The sequence below is a fragment of the Cimex lectularius genome, unplaced genomic scaffold (assembly GCF_000648675.2).
Source record: "Cimex lectularius strain Harlan isolate CLEC.00 unplaced genomic scaffold, Clec_2.1 scaffold134, whole genome shotgun sequence".
Lineage (NCBI taxonomy): Eukaryota > Metazoa > Arthropoda > Insecta > Hemiptera > Cimicidae > Cimex > Cimex lectularius.
In genome coordinates, this window is record NW_019392747.1 from 351,952 (window position 1) to 377,111 (window position 25,160).

The 25,160-nt window shown below is 37.6% G+C and overlaps 2 protein-coding genes across 2 annotated transcripts; one reads left to right on the plus strand and one right to left on the minus strand.

The window, feature by feature from the left end:
• Positions 1–2,594: 2,594 nt before the first annotated feature.
• LOC106670217 (elastin-like) lies at positions 2,595–11,401 on the plus strand. Its single transcript, XM_024227183.1, has 4 exons — positions 2,595–2,625; positions 2,865–3,795; positions 10,092–10,144; positions 10,384–11,401. The coding sequence occupies exons 1-4, from the start codon at positions 2,617–2,619 to the stop codon at positions 11,311–11,313; spliced, it is 1,923 nt and encodes a 640-aa protein (XP_024082951.1). The 5' UTR covers positions 2,595–2,616; the 3' UTR covers positions 11,314–11,401.
• Positions 11,402–15,400: 3,999 nt separating this feature from the next.
• Positions 15,401–16,229, minus strand: LOC106670152 (zinc finger protein 512B-like; the record flags this gene model as incomplete). The annotated part of the gene is made up of 1 exon (XM_014400233.2): positions 15,401–16,229. A coding segment is annotated over one exon (741 nt), but the record flags the coding sequence as incomplete, so codon positions are not given.
• Between the last annotated feature and the right edge of the window lie 8,931 nt (positions 16,230–25,160).

The window sequence follows — 25,160 nt, forward strand, 5'->3', positions numbered from 1 at the left end:
CTATCACAAATTGCAGAATAGGAAACTTATTGTTTTTTTGTGTCATATTATTGTTTCTACTCCTTAATAAATATTTAAAACTTTGGTTAGCATATCACAGTGGATTTTCCATGTCAAATAAAATTCAATAAAGACGCCTAATAGGTTTACAGAGTCAGGGATAACAGGCACGATTCCCTCCAACCAACATCCTAACCCTGGATTCCGACCTCGCCATTCTACTGTTCAGCAGTGCTTCAGAGTAGTCGACCCGATATCCTCGGTTCTAAAAACCAAACAATATTGCTCAGCCGTATTTCTGGACGTTACGGAATCATTCGACGGAGCGTGGCATCCCGGTCTACTTTACAAGTTAAAACATGTCTTCCCTTACACCAACTATCCCATCCTCAAGTCGTCCCTCTCGGATCGATGGTTTAAAGTGAGAATCAGTTCGGATTTTTCACCCATCACACCAATCATTGCTCCAATTCGATAAGGACGTAACCTTGGTACAATACTCTACACCATTTACACTGCTGACACGTCCAAACTCTCATATCACAACTCGTAACCTACGCGGATGAAACCGAGATCTTATCTACACACTCCTATCCTAAGTTATAAGGTCAGAACACTAATAACCATAAAAAAAGGAATTTTATTTCCTTGGAAATGTACAAGCTGAAATTACAAAGTCTGAAGGTGTTGAAACTCGCTGGATGTATAACGAACGTCCGAGGCCTGAGACTGAAGAGAGCGGGGTGGACGAAAAACACGGGTTTATATAAAGTGCTAATGCAATGTCAGCTGGAGGCAGTTCCTTCAATTTTTAACTGTAGACACAGAAGCAATCCAACAACATCTGAATCTCATTAACCGATTTGGAACATTAACGTATCAAACGTCAAACCTTCTCACCAGTGCACATAAATCACAAGGTAATTCCACGATCCCATCAAGTCTGCTATTTTGGACTTTACTTAGGTAGCAGACATACGTGGAATCCACTTATAAGATTAAAAACGACAAGAACTTAAATAATATATGGACTATTTAGACTCATACTGGGATGAAGATCCAGATTTGGACATTCTGAGTCGGATTGTGAGGCTCGGCCAAATCCTCTAACATCCAAAGAATTCAATCCTTTCAATCTAAAGTTCTCCTCCGTATCCTCAATGCTCCCTTCTACATCATCAATCAAATGATCCATAAAGATCATAAAACACCATTCGAGAAGGATCTGATCCGAAAACGCTTCCTCAATTTCCACCCTAACTATCCCTCCACCCTAACCCACTATCTCTTTCCTCAACGTATCACCATTACAATCTTAAAACGACGATGGTCTGATGACTGGGATCAATATCATCACTAAGCCTGCATAATAAACTATTCGCTTACAAAACACTCATCAGTCTCAACCCTCCCAACTATTAAAAGAGTTCTCTGGGTGGTATCTCTCCACATTGCCTCCTGGTCTGACAGATCTGGCAAATTCGTACAATACTATACTATTTGCTGAATACATGTTTATTTAGTAGAACAATAAATAAAACAAAAATAACAGTTTATTCCTTACTTCTTGGTCTTTGTGATTTATTTAATGCCATATATTCTCGTAAAATGCAATAATTCTGGGTACTGTGATTTGTGTTTGACCGGGAGCGAGAAGTTCAAAGACGACAAATACACGAGTCCCTTTTTCACTAGAATCCTGCTCATATTCTGTTGGGGACACGAGAAATTTGATAAAATGTTTTAACGGCAGGTATGCGCTTTGGAATGTCTATATGGCGAATATTTTGTGACGGGATTTTCCTACGGTGGGTGGTGTTGAATCTAGTGAAGGTTTTCCGATAATTGAGAAAAAACGTTTAGCACGATGAACAATGTGCATAATGACAACATTAAATGATTTATTTAACAATCGGTGTATATATACGTATTATATTAACTAAGTATATTTACTTTGCATATTCCAGTTTTGTATTGTTTTATAGTCATAAATAGATTTACGAGTTTCACGTTAATTCATTTACATACTTAACATACACTTTCGTTGGACTAATATAATGGAGAAACGGTTATTAAATGCAATTCTTAATTACATATGTATGCTATAAATCCTCATTAATACATATTTATCCAATTTAAAGCATACTATAAAATGAAAGATTAAAAAATGACGTTGAGGAAAACTGTTAATTATTAACTAATCTTGTAGTAATTAATGAGCGTTAGACTTTCATTAAGTTTTCAAAAAATAAGTAAGTTGCGTATTTTTTAATTAGATTCTTTAACAGTCATTTATTTCTAAGTGGTTTAAACAGGACGCTTACAAACTGCCCACAGGGCAATGGTACACCACGTGCTTTCTGGAAGTTAAAATTGATTAGAACAGAGCTTTAAATTGAAAACGATTAATTAACCGAAACAAATGTATTAAGTCAATACTCGGATTGACTGGTGTCAATAAACAAAATCAAAAAGGAAAAAATACCGGCCGGATTATATAACTATTTATTCAAAATTCGATCTAACTGGTGGGGTTAGAAAGTAGCCAAGGGGTTTCGGGGAGTATAAATAGCGAGAGCATCTTCAAACATGATTAGTAGCAATCTTCGCTTCGAAATGATCAAGGTATACATTGCAATGTTATCCAAACCGCAAAAAATTATGTGAAATTTAGAATATCAGTCATATTTTCCTTAACGTTAGGAACATTTACTGTGAATCCGAATAATTTATTAATTGTGAATGTTAATTGTTGTAGAATGCATTGTTATTTGTGTAATACCTGGGACCAACTAATTTCAGATATCTTTAATGTTAACAGTTTAAAAATAACATAAATTAAATGTCTACTTTTATTGTTTTAGAGTGCATTGTTAGTTGGGCTTTTCGTCCTTTGCGTCAGCGCCGTTGACGAGAAGAAACAATCCAAGAGAGGTCTCGCCGGATCCCTCGGAACTTTTGGTGGGTATGGAACTGGATTAGGAGGTTACGAACTCGGAGCAGGATCTTTGGGAGGAGTCGGTCTTGGTGGATATGGTCTGGGAGGAGTCGGCTTTAGTGGAGTCGGTCTTGGTGGATCTGGTCTCGGTTATGCCTCTGGTCTCGGCTACGGTGCAGGCGCTGTTGGCGTCGGTACCGCTGGATTCGGCCTCGGTTCAGCTGGACTCGGCTACGGTGGAGTTGGACTCGGCTACGGTGGAGTTGGAGTCGGCTACGGTGGAGTTGGAGTCGGAACTGTCTCAACTGTCGCAGCACCATCCACCGTCCACCACAGACAGGAAACAGTTGCTGTACCAGTACCCCAACCCGTGCCAGTCACCGTCACGAGAACTCAACAAGTGCCGGTACCCCAACCCGTGCCCGTCGACGTCCCTAGGCCCGTCCACGTCCCCGTCGCTCACCCCGTACCCGTAAGCGTACCCAGGCCTTACCCAGTCACCGTCACCCGCACATACCCCGTTCCAGTCACTCACCAAGTCCCTGTCCCTGTACCTCAACCCTACCCTGTATCCGTTCCCCAACCCTACCCCGTTACTGTCACCAGGAAAGTACCTTATTCCGTACCCGTTCCTCACGTTGTTCCCGTACCTACCAAAGTCGTCCACCCCACACCTGTTGTTCACGCAGCTCCTGTTGTTCACGCCGCCCCAGTACTCGCCGGTGGCGTCGGATTAGCCTCTTACGGTACTGAACTTAGCGGAGGAAGCTTGGGCTTCGGATCAGTTGGACATTCCTTCGGTCATTCCCTTGGCTCTTACGGGCTTGGAAGTTCCTACGGATTGGGTCACGCTTGGTAAATCTATAAATCATCTGACATCATTTCTCATTGTAAATACGCACTGTCATCACGTTTTTTACCTTAATAGAGCTTAATATAAATCACTTGCTTTGTTTTGTTTATGTCCTACTCTCATTTAGTTAGCTGTAAGTGTAGAATACATAAATGTAGTCAAAACGGGAAAGGAACAAGGCATTGTACAAATCATTGTAAAAAAAAATGTTGTTAACGATTTAACACCTCCTCATATTCAATAGCTTAGCTAACGGCTGCAAGACCAGAGGGAAATCTATTCTTAATAAACGAACTCCGGAAATCAAGCGACCTCCGCTTTTAAATATGAATAGCCAAAGAACTGATGGCAAGAAAACAATTGGTTGATGACAGGAAGGTCCCCTCAACGATAAAAAAGGAATACGATGATTCCCGCCAATTTCGGATGCGCCCAAATGAACCCAACACTGACAGCGGTTTGTGCGGTTTATGCCGCTTCCTCAGGGGGAACTTAGACATGGCACTACTTCTGATCTTTGGTAAGTCAAGGAGAGGTAAAAGGCATACACCAAACATAGGTAAACTGATTTACTTCGCAGTCCTCATAAATACAATAGTAAAATTTCTTTTGATTCCGAAATTCACATCAAGAGGTCTTTTGGCCATGTAACTAACTAGCCAACTCAGGATCAGGAAAGACTGACATGAAACAGTATCCAGTTCATAATTGGTTGTGACGCAAATGTATATCATACAAGCTGGGGCAGTACAGGTATCAACAAAAGAGGAGTGTTAGAAATAATGGGGGGGGGCGATCAATTCACTTTTTTTGTTGTTGTAAAAGATAGAAAAGAAAAGATTCAGTGTGTCATTAGTACGACCTTTTCCAAAAATTGAAAAAATATAGAGGAAAGTCTCTATTTAACTATTTAATAACTAACAATATATGTGCAACTGTGGTCAGCAAGTTACACAAACATGGGACTTTCAGCAGAATTGGCTGGGCTATGGAATTAGCGACCATCTACTCAAAGGCGGGATTATTAGGTCGAAGTGGAGACACATCAACCCACAAAAATAACTGAAATCATAAAAAGGGACCAATTGCACCTCTAAACAGAGGTAGAAGGATTAACACACCGTTTAAAACTATTGATCAGCTTGATCAAACTGCAGTTTAGTTTAACGTTATTCGAAATTCACTAGTTTCCGTGGTCCGCTTTACCAATTAATATCTTTTAATTAATTAAGATTTTTAGTTGAGATAAAAAAAATCAATGTCACGAGCGGGATTCAAACGCACGTGAAAAATGGCAAAAAGGAGAAATTCAAAGGTGGGGTTGACATGGGAAGTTAGTTTCCGAGTGGATCGAAGTCACGATAGCTCAAGTGGTAGAGCAGCGGCGTATCTAGCCGAAGATCGTGGGTTCGAATCCCGCTCGTGCCATTGACTTTTTTATCTCAACTAAAAACCTTAATTAATTGAAAGTTCTTCGAAATACTGAGTAAATCATAAAAATGCCACGTACGTTGCAAGAAAAAGTGGAGATCATCGCGTTTTAATGATCTATATACAGAGTGTCCTGTTAATTGATTTTATTGATGAAATTGTTCCAAAATTTTCTTTCGGTACCATGAAAAATAAGTTATTATCCATTAAAATAAACAATGGTGATTAATTGTAGATGGTTTGGTTTATTTTCAAAACAGTGTTCGGAAAAAAGTTTTTGCGAGTAACTTTTTATCGGTGGTTCCAAATTAAAAATAATTTGCAACGCAGAATTCAACGTGAAAAAACCTTTAAAACATACATTGCCGGGTACACCTTGCTATTTAAAATTTATTTTTTCTATTAGAATTTCTCTCTAATTGTTTTAGGATTTTTCACAAAAACGCCACAATAAAAAAAAGGCGGAAGAGACAAGTTAAACGCACCCTTTATGATGATTAAGATTTTTTAAAGTTGTAGATTTAAGTCGATCTTTTATAAATTCCTTGTGGCTTTGAATCAGAATATATCAAGTGTCACAGCTTAATAACCGAAGTTCGTCCACGAACTGGGGTCTGATGATTTGAACGTTCAAAAATCATCGATATGTCTGTTAATTATTATACACGTTTTTTAAAAACCATTTATATAAAAATATACTACATAAGTGCTACGCATATGACGTGAAGTGACATTCGGAAGTTGATGTCATACCATACCCCGTAATCCTGGATAGTTAAAACCTTTTGGGTCATGAGAGACTATTAAAAATAAAAAGTTTACGTGTCTTGGGATTTTGAACAAAAACGTCCCAATAAACAAAATTTGCAAAACCAAAATGGTTTAGTTCCATATCCATAGGTTATTCTGCGAAAGCAAGCTGATAGAATTGATCAAGTTCGGAGCCAAATATTATGTAAATCGGATTATGTCCTCTACCTTTATTAAAGTAAACCAGGAACATAGTTATTTGGAAAAACACATAATAAGACAATGTTTTTATGTTGGCGTTCAAAATCAACTGTATATATCGTCAAAAGATCTTTTATCAACATGATCTAGAAGTTAATTTGGTATATTATAAAATTGCCTTGGTCTGACTTATATTTTATTTTTTCCCAGGCATAATTTGATAATTAATTTTCCTGAATGGGTTTTCCAAAGTTCTATCAATTTATCGTTGAAAAGGGTTCTAGGTTATAGAGTACGGTGTACGCAAATTTTTCGATTTTTTAAACCACACTGTATTGTAAAATTTACCTGTACTATATTAATTTTCGGTCGTGGATAAATTGCACCCCTAAGTTTCAGAAAAAAACAAAAAAACAGTTGAAGTAAAAGCTAGTAGGATTTTGAAGCTTTCAGTTAAGTGCTAATTGTGTCGATATTATATTGATGTGGATTTTTAATGAATTTGTATTCCATTATAGATTGTCGCAAACCTATACAATTGTGCAATACACCTTTGGAATTATATGAAATAATTTGATTAACTTTCACAGATCTCTTAAAGCTTAAATTTAATCGTTTGCAACTTTCACGATTTTTTTAAAATTTGTAGTACTTTACAACTACCTTAAAGTATGTAACAAGTAACAGTGAACAAGGTAATATATACAAAATGAAAATCAAGAGTGGAGAAAACACTCATTGGCATTACTCCAATGTTACAATAATATCGTTTATTTAATTGATACGTGTGTCATTATCACTTTCACTGTCATCACCATCACTTCCTAGGAGATCTCGCGGCCATTGTCTCTTCAGTCGGCGGAGAGGGTTTGAGGGGATTCGTCGGGATGCGAGATTTCTGATGTGCGGATTTAAGTTAGTTGGGAGGTTTTTATGAAATTTACGGAAAATTTATTTAAATCTGTTTGTGTGGTTTGGTTCGAAACATAAAATGGAGCATCTAGTATTTTTCGTAATATTAAAGATTGGGCAGTTTGAACGCGGTGGATGTTGGAATGTTTGGCTGAACCCCACACTTCCAGTTCGTAAGTCCAAATCGGCTTAACTATGGTGTTGTAAAGCAGTCTTTTATGAGAGGTAAATTAGAACGTTTATCAAGAAGTCGTGCAAGAACTCTATATCTTGTCATAATCTCCTGACGTTTCAGTCGTGTGTGATGATTCCACGTCAGGCGTTTGTCGATATGAAGTCCGAGGTACCGCACCTTGTCCGCAGTTGGGAGGGGAATATAATTTAAGAAAATAGAGGGGGGAGATCTTTTTACGAAGAGTGAAGGTAATGTGGGTGGATTTGTCTGTGTTAAATTTTATTCTTTTCTTTTTACACCAAGACTCTAGTAGTATGAGGTGTTGTTGGAGGTTTCGAGTGGAAATGACAAGGTCGGAGTTGCTAGAGAGAATTGCCGTATCGTCAGCAAATGTGAATGTGATGGTTTCGGGATGACTTTCACGATAAAAAACAATACACGATGGAATTTTTGTTTACGATCCACCTAGCGAAAATCATTAATTTGTACGAAATGCATTTAACGACTAAAAACATCCTCGGGCTCATTCAAATTTAAAATTGCGTGTCCTGTTCGGAAAGCGATTTGCGATAGTTGCGCCGCCCAAAAAATCGAACCATCTTTTTTCCAAAAAATAAAAGTATACTTTCTCCAGGGAAACGAAGTATGTAGAAATGATGGTAGATCAAAAGCTCATCTGGAAGAAACGTGTAAAGAAAACAATACAATAAACGAAGGCTATAACAAGTATTAATTCACTATTTTCGTGGTCCGCTTGACCAATTAATACATGACAATTAATTAAGGTTTTTAATTGAGATGAAAAAAAGTTAATGGCACGAGAGGGATTCGAACCCACGACCTTCGGCTAGATACGCCGCTGCTCTACCACTTGAGCTAATGTCGTGTAATCGGTTTGGATTTTGGAAAAATGGCAAAAGGAGGGAAAACTCATTAGGTGGGATTGAGATGGGGAGTTGATGTCCGAGTGGATCGAGGTCACGATAGCTCAGGTGGTAGAGCAGCGGCGTATCTAGCCGAAGGTCGTGGGTTCGAATCCCTCTCGTGCCATTAACGTTTTTTCATCTCAACTAAAAACCTTAATTAATTGTCATGTATTAATTGGTCAAGCGGACCACGAAAATAGTGAATTAATGATTTAAAAATGAAGTACACTTCACTAAAGCTCTCCGTCGCCATTTCAATTGTCGTAGAGAATCCAAACCGATTACACGACATTTGAAAAATGGCAAAAGGAGGGAAAACTCATAAGGTGGGGTTGAGATGGGGAGTTGATGTCACGATAGCTCAGGTGGTAGATCAGCGGCGTACTTAGCTATAACAAGTATGGGCCAAAGATTCTGTAGTAAAATATGGGTTATAAATACGAAAATTGCCTACTGGCTATATGGCCCTCTGGTCACATATGCTCAGGCTTGCATGATAGCCAAAATCTTAGAAAATATGATAAAGGATCAATCAATCAATCAACCCTACTTCAGCAATGGAAGTAACACTGGGATTCCCACGTTGCATACGGACATTTAGTGGGTGGCGTAGGAAAGTGCAAACAGGCTCTTAGGACAAAATGAAACATTACTTAAATCAAGAGTAAGACATGATGAAATCTTCAACAGATAAAAATCAATGACATGACTACAAAACTATCTGACAAAATCAAATTACATGAAAACTTTGACAGATCCTTCCAAATAAAAATAATAAGAGATGTTGGGAAGAATAAATACCCTGAAACTGATATGAGAGTAATATCCTGATATACAGATTGATCTAATTTGGAACTTGGAGTGGGAGCAGGAGTCAAAGGCTCAAATTTCGATCAGCAAAACCTTTACTCTCTCGCCATTAAGTTTCCAAGCTGAGATCCATTTTCCATTCTCAGACAGGCAAGCAGCACTGAAGGTTTTAAACTCCTTCAACTTCAATTCTAAGCGGATGTGGGAAAGCCTAACGTATCACCAACTCCTGGAAAACGTAATGAAGTAACTCAGAAGTGGGTACCAGGTTACGAGGGGATTGAAGCTAACGAGCAGGTCGACAAATTAGCGAAGGTAGAGCAGTCCTCACATCCATTGGACCGGAACCGTAAATTGGCTCGCCCCAAAGCATGCTAAGAACGGAACTGAACAAATGGAGGAAGAAAGAAATGTCCACATACTGGATAAATTCACTAGATGCGAAACAATCAAAGAAGTTCACCAATATTTCATTCAGAAAAACAGAAATCTACCTCTTTTTCTCAGTTAGCAGGAAATAAGAAGATAAAATGTCTTTATGTTACCCACTACCCTTTTCATTGCGCCATCGAAAAACTGAGATAGAAACCTACCGAATCTGTCGTGAAGAAGCAGAGACACCGGATCATATCTTTTATCTGTGCAATACTTCGGCCCGGAAATATGTACCCCTCTTCGGAATGGTGAATATGTCGCATAAAGAAATAAGTGAAGTGGACCCGCGGAAGATGCTAAAACAGCTTAAGAGTTGGGAAGAGTTCTGCACTTTTCGAGCCTTGAAATAATACCGGTCAGTTCCGTAACAGATCTTTTAACTGGTTAACCACCTTGCTTTGTCGTAGTTAAAAAAAGACCAGAACAGAGATTTAAAAGGGACACGAATTAATTAACTAATTTAATTTACCGTAATTTTTATATCATAAATATTTTACGTCAAGTACCGTTATAGGTCAAATATATCAGCAATGATCAGATTGACTGGAAAAATCAAAAAGGAAAAAAAAATACCGGCCAGATTATATAATTATTTATTCAAAATTCGATCTAACTGGTGGGGTTAGAAAGTAGCCAAGGGGTTTCGGGGAGTATAAATAGCGAGAGCATCTTCAAACATGATTAGTAGCAATCTTCGCTTCGAAATGATCAAGGTATACATTGCAATGTTATCCAAACCGCAAAAAATTATGTGAAATTTAGAATATCAGTCATATTTTCCTTAACGTTAGGAACATTTACTGTGAATCCGAATAATTTATTAATTGTGATTGTTAATTGTTGTAATACCTGGGACCAACTAATTTCAGATATCTTTAATTACAAATATTTAGTAATTAATGTTAACAGTTTAAAAATAACATAAATTAAATGTCTACTTTTATTGTTGTAGAGTGCATTGTTAGTTGGGCTTTTTGTCCTTTGCGTCAGCGCTGCTGAGGAAAAGAAACAATCCAAGAGAGGCCTCGCCGGATCTCTCGGAACTTACGGTGGGTATGGAACTGGATTAGGAGGTTACGAACTCGGAGCAGGATCTTTGGGAGGAGTCGGTCTTGGTGGATATGGTCTGGGAGGAGTCGGCTTTAGTGGAGTCGGTCTTGGTGGATCTGGTCTCGGTTATGCCTCTGGTCTCGGCTACGGTGCAGGCGCTGTTGGCGTCGGTACCGCTGGATTCGGCCTCGGTTCAGCTGGACTCGGCTACGGTGGAGTTGGACTCGGCTACGGAGGAGTTGGAGTCGGAGCTGTCTCAACTGTCGCAGCACCATCCACCGTCCACCACAGACAGGAAACAGTTGCTGTACCAGTACCCCAACCCGTGCCAGTCACCGTCACGAGAACTCAACCCGTGCCAGTACCCCAACCCGTGCCCGTCGACGTCCCCAGACCCGTCCAAGTCCCCGTCGCTCACCCCGTACCCGTAAGCGTACCCAGGCCTTACCCAGTCACCGTCACCCGCACATACCCCGTCCCGGTCACCCACCAAGTCCCTGTGCCTGTACCTCAACCCTACCCTGTATCCGTTCCCCAACCCTACCCCGTTACTGTCACCAGAAGAGTGCCTTATTCCGTACCCGTTCCTCACGTTGTTCCCGTACCTACCAAAGTGGTCCACCCCACACCTGTTGTTCACGCAGCTCCCGTTGTTCATGCAGCTCCTGTTGTTCACGCCGCCCCAGTACTCGCCGGTGGCGTCGGATTAGCCTCTTACGGTACTGGATTTAACGGAGGAAGCTTGGGCTTCGGATCGGTTGGTCATTCCTTCGGTCATTCCCTTGGCTCTTACGGCCTTGGAAGTTCCTACGGATTGGGTCACGCTTGGTAGATCTATAAATCATCTGACATCATTTTATCATTGTAAATACGCATTGTCATTCACTTTTTTATCTTAATAGATTTTAATATATACATCACTTGTTTTGTTTTGCCCATTCCCTCTTCTCATTTACTTAGCTATAAGTATGGAACATATCCATATACACTAGTCAAAACGTCAAAGGAACAAGAATAACAACTCAATGTGCCTAATAGTTATTATCGTTGTGTACAACATGACCAATGCCTCAATTCAATTTATCACTATTTCCAAATCTTTGAAGATACAACCAATATTTACATAGCTGATAAAACTTCCGTACTGTTCAACTGTGGCACACCTCTTGTTCTACCATAACAAACAAGACATTACAAAGCGGTTTTCTATCTCATTGGTCCTTTACACGGTCGTCTATCAATCGACATCGGTGGCTTGAAAACTGAACCACACATACTTGACGGGGTTGATTCAACAAGTTGCAATTTAATAACACCCCAGTAATAAGACATAAATCCATTCATTTGCCTATCGCCTTTAATTTGTATTTAAACATTATCCAAATACCAGCTGGAAAATGATAGGTGATCTGAACGATAACTAAAAATGCAAATCCTTTCTCCTTATGTAGTGATATAATTTTTATTTGAACTACTTTATATATACTTAAAACAAACGATGAAATTTAACGAGGGGACTTACAACAACGCTAACTGAAATACAAACTTCTAAAATAACAAATGAAGTTATATTTCGCCGCCTTTCTAATATTTATGGTCCCCTGGTAAAAAATTTGGTTTTTCACCAGTTGCTGTCAAACCTTTTCAGTTCAGTCTAGTTAATATTTAATGACAGAGGGAAACAGGAATGAAACAGTGTTTTCCGCATCACCAACAAAATTGAGGCTGTGTTGAAGGAAAAGTCAGCTTTTATTTACCGCTACAGGCCATTTTTTTCATGACAACTGCATTTAGTCGGCCGAGCTTTAATAGGTATTTCACATATGGCTTTTTTGCTCTCGGGTTGCAAGTTAAAATCGTCGCTCCCCACTGAATCATTTTCTTTCGGTATTGTCCGTTCTTCGAATAGTTAATGGACGTCCATTTGTCTTTCTTCCTAATCACTGCCAAACTCTATACTGTGGATCTCCACGGTTCTACTTTTTTCTATCATTTTTCAACCCATTGTCACTAACCTTCTATGAAACGTACATTATATTGGAGCTTTTAAAGCAAACCACAAATCGATTTGTTTTTGTCAGATTTCAAATATTTTATCATTTTCAATTGAACCAGCATTAAGAAACTAAAACACGTTCTGTTACATTACAAATTAGCATGAACAACTATAATTATTTCCATTAAATAATCAATTTTTTATTAACAGATAGATTACAGATTGAAATGTCCAAGATTTTAACATAGTGGCCCCAGGAGAAGTTCCTTTTTTCACTCCTGCACGATTGGCAAAGATGGTTTTATAACAATGTCAGGTAAAAATTTAATTTAAAAAACCCTACATCTTACATTCAAATTTACTCTGCTACTTAAATAAATTAATAAATAATGAATAAATAAATGAGACAATATAAATATGTAAATACAAATGCAACTTCATAAAGATATAAACGCGTAAGTACACTGGGTGCTCCAGTTCCTTTTGACGAAACTCAGGGAATCGATTCTTCTCTTCGTTTCAAGCAAAAAATGCTCAGGAGAAAATTTTCGGAAAGTTCTCTATTTTGAAGATATTCGTCAATTTAGGTTTTTTTGAACTTTTCACTACTTTACGACATAAAAACGCTTACAACTTCCAAATTGTTGAGACTACAACAAATCCAATTACACCATTTGAAAAAACGCTAAATTTGCTGTAACATACTTCTTTGCAATAATCTGAATGACATAAAATGTTAGCCAATATCAGTTGGTACATGTCAATATTACAAAATTTAAAATTTTGGTCATGATTGCACGTTCTACTGAGGTTACAAAAAAATACCTACAACTTGTCAAATTTTACAAAAACTTCTTCATCTAATATGCTTTACGTTGATATATCCAGGTTTTTAAATAACGTTCTAGTAGAGTTGAAAAATAACAATTGAATGTTCGAAAACGTGAGCTAAGGTAAATTTGAAGGGGGGGGGGTAGAAATTCAGAAAATCAGTTGTGCATTCGAGAAGAGGGAAAACACTTTGAGCATTTCCTCTGCAAAGTTCCTCCTTTGGTGTTAGGCGCTTGCTACAAGAAGAACCATTGCATTTTATTGTATGAAGCTGACTGGTATGTTTTTTGTGAGATTACAGATGTGACATTTTTATTTTACAAAGCGAGTTCTAATTGATTTATTTCTACCCCCCCCCATTGGCTAACATTTTATGTCATTCAGATTATTGCAAAGAAGTATGTTACAGCAAATTTAGCGTTTTTTCAAATGGTGTAATTGGATTTATTGTAGTCTCAACATTGTGGAAGTTGTTAGCGTTTTTATGTGGTAAGGTAATGAAAAGTTGAAAGAACTTAAATTGACGAATATCTTCAAAATAGAGAACTTTCCGATAATTATCTTCTGAGCATTTTTTGCTCCAAACGAATAGTAGAATCGATTCCCTGAGTTTCGTCAGAAGGAACTGGGACACCCTGTATATGTTCGTAACAGTTAAATTCATACATTGCTCGTAAGAACCAGTCATTTACGGATTCACCTTCAAATTGATGATGTGCATAAAATTCTACCCTTTTTCCTGCTGATACTCTTGAGTGATCTAACTAGTTATGTAACAAGTTCCACAACTCTTGTAACTTTTATCCGTTGCGCTCTCAGGATCACAAAGATCGCGACTTGCTTATTTGTTTCAATATTGTTTGCTAAGAAATACATTTTCATCCTATCGTTATAGATATTACAACGTTGTTCATTTGGATAGACCTCCGGTAGCGAGTAAATTACCCCAACAACTTGTAATTGAGATCTTCCCTCGGGGCAACATCAATCTTGTTCTTAGGTATAGTCTGCAATAGACCTTAAGACATGAAATACGCAGAGATAATTAACCTCGTCCTCACTTGAAGGAGGTGGCACACTCAGGCAACAAAGAAAAACGCAGTTTATTGAAATCTATAAAGATAAAGATTTTGGAGATACAAAAGTTGTTTTTCGGACATAAAAAATGGTGTTCCCTTGTGTTTCCACAAGGCCAATATATAATTATCATCACAATAATAAAATTATACTTTGTGATAAATAAACTGTTCAGAAATATGAGAAAACAGCTACTTAGCAGTTAGATCTGTTTTGGTAAAAAAAACCTCTTTACTCAAGATTTTTTTATAAACTTTTGGGTATGGTGAAGGTGGGATTGACTATTTTGCAATACTTCTCATATTCAAATGTCCATTGGAAATATTTCAAGGGAACAGGAAAAATTCGAACCGAACATCGGCCACTCTATTGAACTACTGCTCAGACAGCCAACGATTTGTTTATCCTGCTGGCATTTGAGAACTGGTTAAGTCTACGAACCAAAAATGCCAGTCACACGTAACAATCAGAACATTTCCAATTGTAATATATTTATATATAACGTGGTCTGAAGTTAGATGTAGTTCAGATTAAATATCATTTCCAGCAGGGATTTTGATAATGTTCAAATATAAATTATAGATGATGGGAAAATGAAGAGATTTCTATTTCCACCCTTTTGAATCGATTGCATCAAGGATGTCTGGTTCAGTTTTCAAGCGTGGAAGTTAAATCGAACTATATTCTTATTCTATCATTTGAATCAAGAGAGCTTATAAATTATAAGATAGTCGTCAGTGCGAAGGAGCGTTGTGAGAAGAAACCCCTTTTATAATGTCTATTATTGCAGAACAAGAGTTGTGCAACCTTTGTACATACTTTATATCGTCGATATAGTCTGTATCTTTAGATTGTTTATTCTTGAAAATAATGATTGATTGAATCATCGTGCACCATTGACCATGCTTGTTGAATTGTTAGTCTTGTTCTTTTCATGTTTTGACTAATGTATAAGGATATGTTCCATACTTATAGCTAAGTAAATGAGAAGAGGGAATGGGCAAAACAAAACAAGTGATGTATATATTAAAATCTATTAAGATAAAAAAGTGAATGACAATGCGTATTTACAATGATAAAATGATGTCAGATGATTTATAGATCTACCAAGCGTGACCCAATCCGTAGGAACTTCCAAGGCCGTAAGAGCCAAGGGAATGACCGAAGGAATGACCAACCGATCCGAAGCCCAAGCTTCCTCCGTTAAATCCAGTACCGTAAGAGGCTAATCCGACGCCACCGGCGAGTACTGGGGCGGCGTGAACAACAGGAGCTGCATGAACAACGGGAGCTGCGTGAACAACAGGTGTGGGGTGGACCACTTTGGTAGGTACGGGAACAACGTGAGGAACGGGTACGGAATAAGGCACTCTTCTGGTGACAGTAACGGGGTAGGGTTGGGGAACGGATACAGGGTAGGGTTGAGGTACAGGCACAGGGACTTGGTGGGTGACCGGGACGGGGTATGTGCGGGTGACGGTGACTGGGTAAGGCCTGGGTACGCTTACGGGTACGGGGTGAGCGACGGGGACCTGGACGGGCCTAGGGACGTCGACGGGCACGGGTTGGGGTACTGGCACGGGTTGAGTTCTCGTGACGGTGACTGGCACGGGTTGGGGTACTGGTACAGCAACTGTTTCCTGTCTGTGGTGGACGGTGGATGGTGCTGCGACAGTTGAGACAGCTCCGACTCCAACTCCTCCGTAGCCGAGTCCAACTCCACCGTAGCCGAGTCCAACTCCACCGTAGCCGAGTCCAGCTGAACCGAGGCCGAATCCAGCGGTACCGACGCCAACAGCGCCTGCACCGTAGCCGAGACCAGAGGCATAACCGAGACNGGCGTATCAAGCCGAAGATCATGGGTTCGAATCCCGCTCGTACCATTGACTTTTTTATCTCAACTAAAAAACGTTAATTATTTGTAATATATTAATTGGTCAAGCGGACCACGAAATTAGTGAATTTATTAATTTATATGTATGAATGTCTTTTTTTTATTCAGAAATCGTGAGATGCGGTCTGGATCTGGTCCTTTTTTTATTTATTTTTTCTTTTAATTCAGCTGTTTATTCATTTTACTATGTTCTATTCATTTATATCGTTTCTACTATTATTACTTTTTTCACATTTGTTTTGATTATCAATTAACTGTGGTGTGCTTATATTTGATTTTTTTTTTTTGCTGGGGCTTCCGACATCTAGGTCATTTCAGCCCCCCACTAAATCTATCTTACAGTAAAATACATTTATACACTTAAATACATCCATACAGTTCACTCATTCCGTTTGGTCGGTGGAGTACGGTGGATGGTGCTGCGACAGTTGAGACAGCTCCGACTNGCTACCGTGCTCGAGGACTCTTCTTAAATCCGGCGGCATGCCTACACGCTCTCTGTATGGAGCCAAGGCATGACACGCCTCTATTATGTGGGACACATCGAGCTACCTTTCTCTGCATAAGGGGCACCTGCACGGGCTTGATATATATATTTGATTATTACTACCCATAAACCATACATCCATACATAATTACAATCTATTACGTCGTCCGAATCAAAATCGTGATCTTCTACGAACGGAAACATTCTTTCGTTATTTCCCATGGAAGGGCGATACAAATTAATATCTGGTGAAGTTCGACCAGTTCCAATTCTTACATTACAACCTCCGATCAACATAAATTTATAGTGTTCATGATTAATAAAAAGATTGTTGACGTTCTCTGATATTAATAATAATTATTTTATTTTGCTTTAGGAGGAAGGCCTAAAATAATGATAAAATCGTAGATAAATAATGTTTTATTTGTTGTCACATTTGTTTTCTAATACCGTGTTTGTCTCGTCGAAAGATTCCAAAATTTTTAACTTACGACGCTATGAAAGGTAATATTTTATGATTCCATTTTTTCATTTAGGAAGACCTTTAATTAACTATGTGATTTGAACGAGAAATTATTGTTGAAAAGCAAATTTGTTTTCATCATAACCATGCTCTTTGAACGCTTTTATGAAAGGTAAATGTTTGCTTATTTAAATTAGTTCAGATTATTGCGCTTAATGGGGCTTAATGGTTAGCCAGGGACTTAAAAGTGGCGAACGCCAGCTTAATCAGTCGAACTTTAAACAGCTTGTATGTCTCATATGAAAACAAGTTTTGCCGTAAACAATAAACAATAATTTATTTATAGTATCTATATTAATTTATCACGTCTGTTACTAAACTTCTTCAATAAATATGTATGGATCATTAATGTAAATGGAATAAAACACACCGATATTCCTACATTAACGTTTTTGTTAATATTGTAGTACTTCATTTTTTTTTCTATTTTAACTTTTTTGGCACAGGATTGTCAATTTCTATGAAAAAACGAAGTAAGGAAAACTTGGAAATTAATTTCCTTGTTTTGCGACCGTCAGAACGGGTTTAGTGTCACTGAACAAGGGACGTATATCCACATGTCGCAGGTTGGGCGTTGTTCCTTTGTTAGAGCATAATAGGGATTTTGAAGGGACCGAATGCGAGGTTTTTAGGTGACGGTCAGCCTCCATCGCGAGATCATCTATAGGGCTTTAGATGTCGAGAACCTGATTTTACTTGCACAAATAACGTCATAACCAAACTAAATTTCCTGGATAAATTAAGGTTTTTTTAAAAATCGACTATCCTCGGCTATTGTTGCAATGGAAATACTGGTCAAATTAGACGTTGATTAACCTAGTCTTGGCAATCACATGGGAGTATTACATGTTTATTTAGACATAATTGAATCCGGACGGTCTGAACAGAATTGGACTTATGATTAGTTTAATATAACCATTACGAATTACAATTTACACGTTAGATAAACTTTGTTTTTCTTAAAAAAAAAAAAAAAAAAGTTGACTTATGCTCATCACAAGCACATAAAGACAGCAAGTGAAGACCACTGTTCTAGGTCCTTTTTAGAAAACACTTTCAGCCTGTTTTCTCATTCTTTCGATTTGGCTTAATTAAAAATAAAATCAAATAAATTATAAACCAAACGTTAAATTTAATTTAAACCTTAAATTAATATCGATAATGTTTAAACAAAATAGTGTTCATCTTGCTTGGGCTTTCTGTGTCACTCACAGGTAACAAGAAATTGGCCAAATAATCGAAATATTTATGAACAAAAATAAGAAATACTCAATTAATTATACACAATTTTTTTCGAAATGAAAAATTTGTGTCACAGGCGGGATTCGAAACCACGACTTTCGGCTCAATACGCCGCTGCTCTATCACTTGAGCTACCAAATGTTATCAGCTTCTATTAAATATAAAAATACTCAATTAATTATACACAATTTTTTTCGAAATGAAAAATTGTGTATAATTAATTGAGGATTTATATATTTAATAGAAGCTGATAAAATTTAGTATTAATCTATAATCACACCTGTGAATCGTACACAGTCCCGCTAATCTGGTATAATAGTTAATAAAAAGTGTTTCTATATGAAGCCGCGATTTGCTTATAATTACAATAAAATCGGTAGTCGAAATGAGAAGTTAGTGTCCGAGTGGATCGAAGTCACGGTAGCTCAAGAGGTAGAGCAGCGGCGTATTGAGCCGAAAGTCGTGGGTTCGAATCCCGCCTGTGACACAAATTTTTCATTTCGAAAAAAATAGTGTATAATTAATTAAGTATTTATATATTTAATGGAAGCTGATAAAATTGAGTAAAAATAAGAAAGAAAAAGAAAAATTATTTGCCGTTTCTATCTACGACTAGAGTACAACTTTTGCCCTTATTGATAATTAATTTTAATTTTTCACAAATTTAGTCTCTTAATTGAATAGACAGTACGACGTCTAAATGGGATTTTTTAGCGGTCAAACATCAAAACCACGGTTTGCCTACCATTGCTGTTGCAACCCCCCCCCTATTAAAAGGCATTATTGTTAAACAATAAATTGATCAAATCGGGATCTCTTAAAATTGCCAGTAATGCTCTATTATCTTTTTTGATTAGGACGATTCGAATTTGGAGCATTAAACGCTCAAAATGTAAAGCCGGGAACACACCCGAAACAGGTTTCCTTACAGCAAAGTTAACCTTCTTTCAGGTGACATAAATAAGATTCACTACTTTCGTGGTCCGCTTGACCAATTAATACATGACAATTAATTAAGGTTTTTAGTTGAGATGAAAAAAAGTTAATGGCACTAGAGGGATTCGAACCCACGACCTTCGGCTAGATAAGCCGCTGCTCTACCACCTGAGCTATCGTGACCTCGATCCACTCGGACATCAACTCCCCATTTCACCCCACCTTATGAGTTTTCCCTCCTTTTGCCATTTTTCAAATGTCGTGTAATCGGTTTGGATTCTCGACGACAATTGAAATGGCGACGGAGAGTTTTAGTGAAGTGTACTTCATTTTTAAATCATTAATTCACTACTTTCGTGGTCTGCTTGACCAATTAATACATAGCTCAGGTGATAGAGCAGCGGCGTATCTAGCCGAAGGTCGTCGGTTCGAATCCCTCTAGTGCCATTAACTTTTTTTCATCTCAACTAAAAACCTTAATTAATTGTCAAAAATCAGATTTTTTTACAGTCAGCAATTCTGAAGTTTATAAGTAATTTAGTGGGCCTAAGTCAACAAAAAACACCCAAAACCTGAAATTACTTTTTTTACCGTTGAGATTCGGGCAGGAGTTTATAGGAAGTTTTTTGTTGCATATGGTGAATAGAAACACCTGAAATTTTCGACACTTATCGCCAGTCAACTGTATATATTTATAGTAGTGATAGTGTTGTGTATCTAACGCGTGTTGAGAATGAATGTATTTATTGGCGTAAATGTGTAGTGTAAGTGGGCTGATGGCGAAATATTGAATACCCACATCAACCCTCAATTAAGTTAGTTATATAACAGTTGCAAAGGGTGATGGAGGAATATCGAGTACTTCACCACCCTAATGGAGTGAAGGGTATGCAAATGCGAAAAAATATATCTCACAATGAGTGAGAGTGTGAATGGATTTTGATTTCGGAACCGATTGCCTAGGACAATGTAATAGCCTAACTGTTGATACACATCCCGTCAAAGATATGACCTGGGGTGACCTGCCGGTAATTCATTGTAAATTATACAAATCTAGACTACCAGACGGTCTGCTAGAAGTGATGGACATGTATAGATAACCAACGTGTTCATGAAGTGTGTGAGTGCGGCAAGGAGACAAACCGAAAGAATCGGGATGCGCCGACCCACCCACATGTGTGAACTGCGGCGGCTGCCATTCGACACGATCCACAAATTGTCCTCTCCTCTCGAAAAAACGAGTTACTAAAAAGTTAAAAGTTATGAATAAAAAGAGCGTTCGAGAAGTCATGACGGTGGTCGAGAGCAGGGGCACTAAAGGGACTTATGCTCAATGTCCCCATGGAGGAGCAGCCTCCAAAGCCTTCCCATTTGCGGCGAGGGCAAAACGTCGTCTATGTCACCTACCCTCCTGGGGATGGTAACATCCTCTTCCCAAAGCATTAAAACCAGTTTCTCATTGGAACGTCGTGGTAGATTGGCGCGTTCATTCTTACAATTCATGACAAGAGACGTGTTTGAAGATCCTTCACCCTGATGATGAGTCTTTTCTGCTCGAAATCCGGATAGTTGCAAAAACAAATTCTGCAGTAGAACCGTCATGTATAAAAAGTGAAAACAAAACAAAATAGTGCTTTTTGCTTGCCATCCTCCCTTGGCTAAAGTGGCTATAAGATTTGTGATAAACTAAACTTAATGTTAACTATTTAAGGTGACTAGTATATTAAATTTAGAACAGTGCACAACTTAGTAAATAATGAAACAAATTGCACAATCCTATTATAATATATACATTTTGATGCTAAGTTGAAACAAATATTTTATACACCTATGTAGAAAACCAATTCCAAAAAAAGCGACTTTACAAAGAGCATGTAATACAGTAAATATATTTTTCTGTCGTAACAATATCTTATAAATTAATATCTTATAAATTTCACTTCATAAACTCATCAAAATATTTGAAGCACATATGTAATATGTTTTTTATGTAAATGGTTTGATAAAAGTACGTAAAATCAATAAATTAAATAATTAATACATCGTTTCACACGACGCTTCGATGATTTTATTTAAAAAGGCCAAATCATCAGACCCACTGCATGGACGAACTCGGTGATTACATATCTTCTGATTCAATGCCTCAAGGGGTTTATAAACGGTCAACTTAAATTTTCAGCTTTAAAAAAACAACAACTTAATAAAATTTATTTATGATTTTAACAGAATGTTAATCGAACTTTCTATGGTTATTTGTTATCATTATACAAGATGATTTTAATTTTATATTGCCTAGTTTCTCATGAGCCAAGTTTTGGTCTAACTCTCAAGAATAATACGATAGGAGAAGAACGTAACTATTTCAATTGCCAAGATATTTATCGATGCACATTTTTTGAATGTTTTTTCCGCTGGATTCAATGGTACAAATGGATTGGACCGATCACTATAATTTATTTATCATTTTAATTGTTAGTAAATGACATGCTAATGGTAAGGAAAGAAAAACTTCCGCAAATAACATTGATTAACAGGACGCTCATATAAAGCGTGATTCAGCCTGATGCAAATTTTGGTCCACTTTTTCCACCAACACAATCATCTCCACTTTGTTTTTGTAATGTACGAGACATTTTTACTACATTAGTTTAATTTAGCGACAAAAACGTTTCAAAAAATCTTGCAAAGATTAATCATTAAAAACCTAAATAAATACTGTTAATCATAACAATTCACTGTAGAAGAAACAAATTCTGTACATTAACTGTGTTAAGCAGAAGCAGGAACCAAAACCATTCTTACTGGTGGGTATGTTTACATCTCCAAGGTAGCAATTATTCAATTTTTTTAAACATGGACTGGAACATAGCCAAGCGGTTTCTGATGTATATGAAACTCCAATTTAGGCTCTAAAATGTACGCTGATCTTACTAACGTTTAGAACCAGCAGATAATAAAAATAAACCTTCACAGAAGGATAAATCAGTCACTGACATAAAATACTACAAAATACAAAAAAATGTAACATTCAAATGTGGGGAAATATTAGTTATATGAAAGATGGTGAAACGACGATGGTGTCGATTGCACGGGATGAGTGTAAGGAGCGACGTCCAAAGAGTCTTCCCCTCTGATTTCCAATGCGGCAATTTGCAAATTTTCGATTACCTGTTGAACTGCATTTATTCCATTTCCAGGTGTTGCAGAAAGAGCTAAAACTCTATATTCGCTCCCTTTTGCCATTTGTAGCAATTTAATCACCTGACAGTATGCATAATCTTTGACGGCTCTATGCGCTTCGTCCACGACGACGCATTTTATCAACTCGGCTGGACAAGCCGAACTTTGGAGATCATTCACGAGCACCTGTCGCGTCAGGAAAAAGACTCGTCTCTCTTTCCAGAGTGATTTTCGCACATCAATATTTTGAACACCTGTCATCTCTGTAGTGTCAGATAGTGGGATGTTCATGATATGATGACAAGCTTTGATCTGCTGTGCCACCTTGTTGGCGCCATGAAAACCACTTTGCCACAAACTTTGAACATAAAATCTAACTTCACTAATTTCGTGGTCCGCTTGACCAATTAATATATTACAATTAATTAAGGTTTTTAGTTGAGATAAAAAAGTCAAAAAGGAGGGAAAACTCAAAAGGTGGGGTTGAGATGGGAAGTTGGTGTCCGAGTGGATCGAGGTCACGATGACTCGGGTGGTAGAGCAGTGGCGTATCTAGCCGAAGATCGTGGGTTCAAATCCCGCTCGTGCCATTGACTTTTTTATCTGAACTAAAACCCTAAATTAATTGTAATAAAATTTAACGATTATCAAACTGATTATCTTTTCCTTTTTTCTGTTTTTTAAACTCGTTATTAGTCCATAACCCGTGGAATATAAAACGAATAAAAACCTATTAACCATAATGCTTCCACTAATCACATTCCCTGGAGTTTTATTTCCCATTTACGGTTATGAGCTGCTTAAAATCCACAAATGAGGTCTATATGCCGAAGCACTTCCAAAGCTCTCTCATTCCATAAAAACCTAACTAAATCCATTTTTGCAATCAACAACCGTCGTATTCAAAACCCAACTTCATCACTGGGTACTGACCAATGACTAAATCAAATGTGTAACTTATCAATGTCACTAAACTCCACTTAACTACTAACTATTCCGCACCAACCACTGACTGCCCTCTAACTACACTTTTTTTTGGAGCTATTTACAAAATTCCCCAAAGAGCTATAAAAACGTGGCGCTTTCTACGTCGTGGTTGTTACTACCCCTCCAGCTTTAACATTAAGGATTTCTAGAACTTTTCATTGAAGGGGGTTCTCGAGCGTCCAAAGAAGAAACAAAATGGTTGCTTCGATTTGACATATCCTGATTCTAATTGTTCAATACAGTTAATACAATCTCACTGCCACTCTCAACTCGACTCAAAAAATGACACAATTACGCAGAAAACAAACAAATATATTTTTTTGCATTGTATAAATTCATTTTTTTCCACATCCTACATGTATTTGGTAAGTTTAAACAATGTTTGTAAATCCGAGGCCCTGAAGATGATCTCAATAAAGGTCGAAACGTTGGCACGATAAAGAAAATGTTTTTCTAAAACCTACGTCACACTAGACCGCATCTCACGATCTCCAAATATGTAACAATAATCTTTACAAAATTAATTATTAATTAGATACACATTAGATATACAGCAAATAGTTTTTTCACAACGTTTTTAAATAACCAAACAATTAATTATTGAATTGTGAAATGTAAAACAAAGTTACGATTGCAATAAAAAGTAATACAATTAAATCTTATTTTTCTGATTGACAATTTTTTTAAAACAAGCTGTTCTTCCTGAAAAGTTTATCTTCTTAATAGGCTTCCCTCGACAAGGCTATTCGGACAGTGGATCGTCGTCGGTGCCATTAATTGCATTAGAATTATCCAAGTTTTTCCTTCTTAAAAAATAGTCCCGATATGTATTGCATATATGTGAATAACATTGCAATACATAAATTTCAGTTGCGTCATGATTCATGAAGATGAGACAAATTTCATTGCCCATGGTCGGACTCAGCACTTATATAGCATCCTACGATGATTCCTTCCTGGCTCCTTGTTCCCGTGATCTTTGCCCCTATTTCATTCCTTCTCGTACACGTAGAGAGTCGTCTCAAATCCCTTGAGAAAACAAAAATGGATAAACTCGGGATGAAGGCAGAAGTCTGATTATCAATCCAAGAAGATGGAAATAACGGGAGGACTGTTTGAAAGGCACGTGTCCTTTCCCAAAGGGTCGGGACACCTCATTGTACATTCTGGCTCGCTAGCAACTAGAGCGGGTTTATTAACTCTCCTACACAATTGTATAATTTATTAAAGGGTTAATGCAATTTGGTTTAACGAAAACCAACTCCAGCCTTTGGCTATTAAACACGTAATCTCAAGCCTATTTAAAAAAATATATAAAATAAATAATATAATATAATATATAATATGATTAAATTCACTATTTTTCATGGTCCGCTTGACCAATTAATACCATTCAATTAATTAAGGTTTTAAGTTGAGATAAAAAAGTCAGTGTCATGAGCGGGATTCGAACCCACGACCTTCGGTTGATACGCCGCTACTCTACCTACTTGAGCTATCGTGAAAAATGGCAAAAAGGAGGGAAA